At 36.3% G+C, this 7,857-nt stretch overlaps 1 protein-coding gene across 1 annotated transcript in view; it reads right to left on the reverse strand.

Moving 5' to 3' along the window:
• CMC1 (C-x(9)-C motif containing 1) overlaps positions 1-6,524 on the reverse strand; it is a 33,321-nt gene extending 26,797 nt beyond the window's left edge. The window contains exons 1-2 of the mRNA XM_010007621.1: positions 6,515-6,524; positions 3,317-3,409 (exon numbers count right to left, since the gene is read on the reverse strand). Of these exons, the coding sequence (XP_010005923.1) occupies positions 3,317-3,409; positions 6,515-6,524 (103 nt within the window). The remainder of the gene's footprint in view (positions 1-3,316; positions 3,410-6,514) is intronic.
• Positions 6,525-7,857: the final 1,333 nt, after the last annotated feature.

The following is a 7,857-nucleotide window of genomic DNA, read 5'->3' on the forward strand; positions in this document are numbered from 1 at the left end:
CAGAAAACTGCTTAAGCTTCATTTCCCATGGTTTGGTCTCTCCCCTCCCCCATTCAGATTAAAAAGTGTACAACAGAATAGCTGAACTTTTTTCTTTTTAAATAGGGTTTTGCTTGTCTATTTGATCATTGAAATTGCATAACAGATTTCCAGTTTCCACCTCTAACTTCCACACAATTTTATCAGCACTAGCTTACAGGTGACAGAGAAATGAAGGGGAGACAGATGCATCCAAAAACCTCAGTTTCCTAAAGATATAACAAAAAATAAATGGAGGTAAAAAAAAGGAGAAATCGCAAAGTAATGGTTCACAAGACACAGATCAAGAATCTCCAATATCGTTTGTTGCCACAGAATACTAATACTCTAAAGCCAAAGTCGACATCTTACAGAGAGAAGTTAAGTGGAGAAGAACAAATACATAAACAAACACCCACTTGGGTCTACCCCAAATAAAATTACACAACTAGCATGCTGTCAAAATATTTTTAACTGACATATTCTTTCAATGACACACATTACTGTAATTGCTTTTCCTCTTCTTGTTTTCCCCAAAAGGTATAAAGTTCAAAGTCAAAACTATCTGACTATCATTCAAATGATGGTGTATTAAGTCCTTCTGGCAGCACTGGAAGTTAGCTGTCATGTGATGCCACTTTCCTGTAGCAGATATTCCCAACTCTTTTCCCACTTACCCATATCAAAATTGTTACAACACTACTCCTTCGTATCTTTTGGGGAAATCCTAAAAGCAGCTGCTTGAAAATTTGCTGGTCCACTTTAACTAAACTTGACTCTAAACATCTTGATAAATGTCTAGAAGACTGCTTTGAACTTTATTAGGTAACAGTGAAAGACAAAAAGCAACACCACTGGGGAAACAACTGTTCTTCCTGCCATGGTGAAAATGGCTGAAATAGTATGTGTGAAACAATATGGCAACAAACTAAAATGCAGTCCTTTGTCAGTGAACACTGTTGGGAGATGCACAGAAGACACTGCTGAAGCCTTGAAGAAACAAGGATTAGAACCAGTTACACAGTGTGGAAGGTTTGCTGTACAGTTGGATGAAAGTACAGGTGTTTCTTAACCTCTCTCAGCTGATGGTATTTGCATTTCAATAATGAAATGCACACAGAAATATTTTTTTTTGTGAGCCACTGAAGGAGAGTTGTACTGGAGAAGATAAAGAAAAATGTTTTATGGAAAATCTGTGAAAGTTTAACCACTGATGTGGTTAAACAGTTTACTGTGACTGGAATAACAAAGGGATTCCCAGTTTAGGTTACAGAGATAGCACCACATGTGAAAATTCCTTTACTGCATCACTTACAGGTAAGCTATTGCAACGAAGTAGTTGGAGCCAGGGATTAACAAAGTGCTATAGGCTGGCATCAATGTGGTGAACTTTATAAAAACAAGCCCTTCAAATAGGAGCACCTTTACCAGACTTTGTAATGAGATACGGAGGGACCATGAACCTCTCTTATACCACACAGAGGTTTGCTGACTGTCTTCTGGCAAAGTGCTTAAGAGAGCTGTCAAACTTTGCACATTTCTCTTTTACAAAGAGCAATACAAATTTTCTGACCTTCTGACCTGATGATGACAGGTGGCCTGAGTAGTTCGCCACTCTGCAGATACTTCCAAAAAATAAATTCACTGAGTGTATCCCTTCACACAAGGTGAAGGTGACACTATAACAATGAGTGAGAAAGTAACTGCTTTTCAAAAGAAACCCTTGAAGAGAGCATTTTGAAAGCAGATGTCTGGATATGTTCTCCTCTTTATATGTTTTTTGGTCTGTTTTTGTTGCTGAACACAATATGTGTGTCACCCACAAAAAACCTCTTATCTCTACACTTCCCAAGGAAACAGAAACAGAATTTTCTAACCTGTTAAAAAATCTTCAAAAATGAGAGTTTGAGCTTGTTTTGAATATTTTTGCTAAAAAAAATATAAATATGCACCACTTTCTGATTAGTTTAGAAGCACAACTGGTTGAATTTGAGGGAATATGGTCATTTACTAACTCAAATTCCAAGTAAAATCTTCACAAAACCCAAGGATGCAAGTGAAAAATGAGTACCATGATTTAGTAAGTGCAGGCAACAATGCGTCCTTCTACTGGGACCTTGTGAGTCCTTGTGAGGTATCTTTTTCAGCTATGACACTCGTTAATACCAAGTATTAAAATTAACTGAACACACAACCAGACATTTCAGTTTCTGTATCACAAATTGTTAAACAAATACTTTAAAAATGACACATATTCAATCATATAGCTCTCAATAAAAAATACTGCTATTAACAGGAATATTTTCAGAGCAAAAAGTTTTTTGCACAACTGATGTTACACTAAAATTATTTTAAATTACTATTTAATATTTACCTCATCCTTTTTAATTTCTATTTTCATGTTTTATAATGTACATAGCATACTAGTACAGTGGTATGTGTCTATAATTTATAAATACACATTTATTGATACTGTGCACTCAGAAGTTTTTTACTGATGGGGTGTGTGATCAAAAAAATTTAGAGAGCACAAACCTAGATGACAAGAGGCAAAGGCCCTCTACTGAAAGCAGGATATTGAATAGAATAACTCTATGGCCTACTTTTTTTTTTTTTTTCCATTTTTACATCCATCTTCCAGCAACAATTCATGGCCAACCTGTGTGTAAATAGCTCTATCTTTCTAGTACTTCAAATAGTTACAGATTTCTTCCAGTAATCTATGAACAGATGAGTGCCAGAAGAAGTGGTGATACCCAGTGTTAAAGAATTATTGTCCCGTATTCTTCAAAAGAAAATGGAAACACGCAAACATCAACCACATGATCCTCTTCCAATGTCTATCTAATAATGTGTGTGGTTTTGTGCACGTATCATTGAAATATCGGGGCAGGGAAAATATTAAGTTAGTTGAGAATATTTAAATAAATTTATAATAATGAGGGAGGGCCTAACTGAAGGTTCACAAGACAATTCCATTTATATAATGTACAGGAATACAGTAACTCTTGGGTTGCTCTGTTATCACATGGTCTAGACTCTCATGTGGAAAGTTGATATTAATAATACTAAATTCCATAGCTCTCAAGAACAAATGATTTTGGAAAACAGTCCACACCACAAAGCAACCCAAGGCCAACACAGCAGATTTATATGTTTTACTACTGGTTTCACAGTGAACACATAAGATGGAAATCATACATACTAATTCTCTGACTACTTCAGTTCAAAGCCTTGGATTATATCTAGGGCACAAAAGTGAATACATCTGGTCTCCCAAGGAATATTTGATTCTTACCTTGCACTTTGTCTGAACACCGCTCCTTGGCTCGATCCCTCATTATTTGTGGAATCAAAACATCTTTTTCTACATGTCTGAGCTTAGAAGCATCTGCAGGAGTGAAAAAAACAAAAAGTATGAAAAAAAAAGTTGTTATTACTCTTATTTCAGGATACTAGTATTTTTCTATGTACATTATCAGTACAAACCAGCTTTTATACTCATTGCCATAAATCTGAGAAATATACCACATATTAGAGTACAACCCAAAATCTGTATTGCTACTTGGAAGACTTCCAGTCTTAGGAAAAAAAAAAAAACAAAAACCAAGCAGCTTCTTCAATAGAGGATCTAGGGGCTTCTTCATTGAGAAATTCAACTTAACAAGAACAAATGCTGCTATCTGAATTCTGTGCTGAAAGTTATAGTTGCAGTCTGTTTTCAGTTGTCTGAAAACAGAATTCAGTACTTCGAATACAGTTAGTGATTCTAAATAACTAAACAACACAGACCATTTAGAAAAAAAATACTGCATATCCAAACCCACTTTCTTCAAAACAAAGGGATGAGAATTTATCAAGTACAGCTTTTTACTTCTTAGCTTCTGAGTTAAAAAAACTTCAAAGGTCATTTTTTAAGAACACTGTATAGTCCAACACAGTTATACCCAACACCTGGTTTTCCTCCTCAAATACATTATTTATTCACCTGGTGACACGGATATTACACTTCAGAATAGTGTGTGACGCTCACATTATGAAAATGCTATTGTCAGATGCACTGCTATTTTGAGTGACAATAATTTCATTTTAAAATGGCTCATAAAAATTATATTACATGAAATTAAGTGTGATGTATTGAAATTAAGAAGCGGAATTTACTGCTTTCAAACACTAGTTTTCAGAGCATCTGCAATTACTTCTAGATCAAAAGGCAACAGAAACTAACATTTATCTAGTAATTTCTAACTCACCACGTTTTAAAGTTTATTAATGCTATGAGGTTACACAGTCTTGCATCTGCGGTATTACAAGAAGAATCAGGTAATAAAACAGAGGACTGCAATGAACAATATACATAGTCTGAACTAAAGACTTGACTTTCTACACAAAAATTTCTTACTTGGAATTTCTACAGCAAAAGAAAACAAAATGTCTTTTGTAAATACAACAGAAATGCTGAACACAAATATCTCAGAACTTAAGATTTGCTTCTATGCTCTGATTTTCACAACTGAGATAAATAATCATAACTAAAGATTCTTCCTTTCCGCTTTCTGCAGAATACCAGCACAATTATTGTGCTGAGAATTTATTTATATTACAGACAACATAAACCTGTCAGAAAACTTTTAAGCATTTTTTTTTAAAAAAAGGACGAATCAGTTCAGCTGAACGACATAGTAGGAAACGGCACCACCAAGTTACGTGCCTCAGTCAAAGCAAGCTGGGACTCCGCCAGTTCCGCCTCTCCCACTCCCTAAGAGGCTCTTTTCCCTCTGCCCACACAGATGTGCTCTGCAGCCCTGTGGCGAACAGAAACGGGAAGTTAATTCTGTAATTAACTGTTCTGTCATTAATTTGTTTACCTTTCTTAAAGGTAAATAAAATTACTCTCAGGTAATTTTTCAGCTAAATTCTCCCATCCAGTTCATTATACAACTGCATGAATGGCTCATGAGAGGGAACTGCACGAGACCAGGACAAGACTGAAGACTAAACTTCCTTGATGAGAATCATTTGCTCAAATTATAGCCTAAGCATCTCCCTCGCCCCTTTTTTTTTTTGTTGTTTTATTTAAATTGGTCATACTGATGCTTAGAGTAGGGAGAAACTAAGCTGATCTATGAATGTGGATACAGATAAGTAAGTGCGTTGCTATCTGCCACCAGAATGGAAGTTTTAATAGTCCTCCATTGCTTTCATCCACTACTACTACAAGAGCACCATTATGCACTTAACCACACAGTAAGCAACTGTTCAAGACAGAAAACTAACTCAAATACAGAAAAAGAGTGCGTCTCAGCTGGTTTACACTTTGGAGTAACTAGACCTATTTATCAGAGCTGTAATAATTACTTCATTTAACTTTTACATCCCCATTTCCACAACAAAGCACAGGGTTCCCACGCAAGGATCAGCCACTCTCTACTGACAGGAGACACAGATAGGAACACTAAAAGGCTAAAAAGGCTAAAAAAATGAACCAGGACAAGATTTTGGCGTTTTATCCACCCAATTTTCTGTTTGATAATTCAGAAGGAAAGGGGAGTAAGACTGAGAGCAAGAAGTAGCTGTACTGGTGCTTACATCAGCTCAACCAGAACCATGACAGAGCTGTGCTCCAGACAAACTCCCTCATTTTAGTCCCATGTTGTCAAACTGCAATGCAGGAAGGAGAAGGCACATCAGGACACAGGGCAGTGTCCAGTAAAGAATCAGAAGAGAGCTACAACAGTAATTCAAGGTAATATTCAATGGAATAAAGCAAACAGAAAAACAGGGATAAACATTCTTCTATGATTCTGAACTATCCATTGCATTACAATTACAATTACTTTCCTTCAAAGACCTTTAAACACTTTACCAAAGTTGGTATCTCTAGCATTTATGCAAAATACTGAAGAAAAATAAGGGACAGATATTAACAACACCAGCTAGATAAACATGTTTATGTGCAGAATAACTGCATTTCTAATACTAATGTATAAGCACTTGCAAAGAGAACATCATCCATCCAACCTAATCAGCTCTACAATAACACACATGGCAAGAACTTTCAAAGAAACAACACCTCAGAAGCAAGACTTCATCAAAAAACATGAGACAGCCATGATGTGAAACCATCAATTCCTTTTGCCTTTTTCCAACTATATTACAATTTCTAGAATAATAAGGGTTTTTTTTCCCCTTTTGTAAGTTCACTATTCTGCAGTAAGAAAAATAATTCTTATTCTAATACCATATTTGCTGCAGACTAGTACCTACAGAAGAATCTGCATTACAACAGGCATACTACTGTTTTATCTTCAAAACATCAATAAAATTATCCCCAGACAAGCAAGAAACACATATTCCTAGTCTGCATTCTGCATTTGAAAGCTGATACCTTTGGTTCCCCTCCAAATCCTCCACACACTGTGCCCAGTGCTCTGGGTAGGCTGTTTTATATAATCACCTCCTTTGCCCACATAGTGAACCAACAAGAATATGTTACCTGTATGCATGGCTCGTTCCGGAGGGCCATACAAATGTTAACAGCACCTTTTCCTTCTCTCCATCAGCCAAAACTTGGACATGTTTGTTACAGCAACTTAATACTCTGAGATTCTACCTCTACCTTAACCTTACATTCTGTTGGAATTTCCTAGTACCATCAAACATTCCAAGGGATAGATGGATGGATGAATGCCAGCTAATCAAGTAAAGGTTACAAGAAGCAGGCCTAGCCTCTGACCACAGGATCCAGAAGGCCTCCAGAAAAGAGGACAGCAGCACAGACCTGTGCTGTGGGCAGCAGACCTTTAAGAGGGCAACAGGAGAATGAAACACAAAGCTGCTTTATAGCTCTAATAACAAACGGGACTGTAGTGGCTTGTCATATAAACGAGCAGACTATTATAAAAAGGTGATACCAAGACAAAAGCTTTCCCAGAAGGTGCCCTGAGGAAAGTTCTACCACACCTCCTCTTCATTTAACACAGTTGGTAACTGACTTACTCACCTGGTAACTGACTTACACAGCTCTGCTTTCATCTCTCTCTTAACATCGATAGCAGGGAAACATATTACTCAGGAAAGCTGAGAAAAATTTGAAAACTTGTCTACCCAGATATTTACAGAAGCCTAATACCTTCTGCATCCAAAAACAAGTGAGTCAAGCAATTCCAGTAACAGTTTTGGAAATATGCATTTCTCATTGTACAACATGTAATGTGGATTTTCTTGGCTCAGTTTATCTATGTGCATTTTTCAAAATAGCTCCACGTAGTACTTTAAATAATACAGCTCTTTCAGTAAGAATCACAGTATATATGAACAGTGGAGAAAGTTTTTAGTATTTCATTAGCAAGTGTCTTATCTCATGTTTTTCTTTAAGTCCCAGATATATCAACACTGAGACATCAGCTCTGTTACTTAGTAGCAAAAATGTTACGGAAAGTTCAGTGAAGCTCCAAGAATCCAAGTTAAAAAATGTAACACTTTTTAAACATTTTAAACAATCACTTTTGTTATTTCGGGAGCCTGGTTCAGAAATGTGGAGCCATATAAGGAACCTCTTTTTTTTTTTAATACACCTTACTATTTTTCTCCTACCAGTGGTCATCAGAGCCAAGCAGTTGTCAGTGGATAGATACCTAAGATGCCTTTCTTTTTGAGCTGAGAAATAGAGCTTTAAAAATTATTAATGAAAACTTCAACAGCTGAAGTAATAAAGTGATTACAACGAAAGGGAAAAAAAAAACAGAACACACATTTAGAATTCCCATTCTTTAACTTACACCACATCTAAAGAAAAACTCCACTCTAAACCAGTGTAACAGTTCTTTTCCAGGAAGG

The sequence above is a fragment of the Chaetura pelagica genome, unplaced genomic scaffold (assembly GCF_000747805.2).
Source record: "Chaetura pelagica isolate M959 unplaced genomic scaffold, ChaPel_1.0 scaffold10, whole genome shotgun sequence".
NCBI lineage: Eukaryota > Metazoa > Chordata > Aves > Apodiformes > Apodidae > Chaetura > Chaetura pelagica.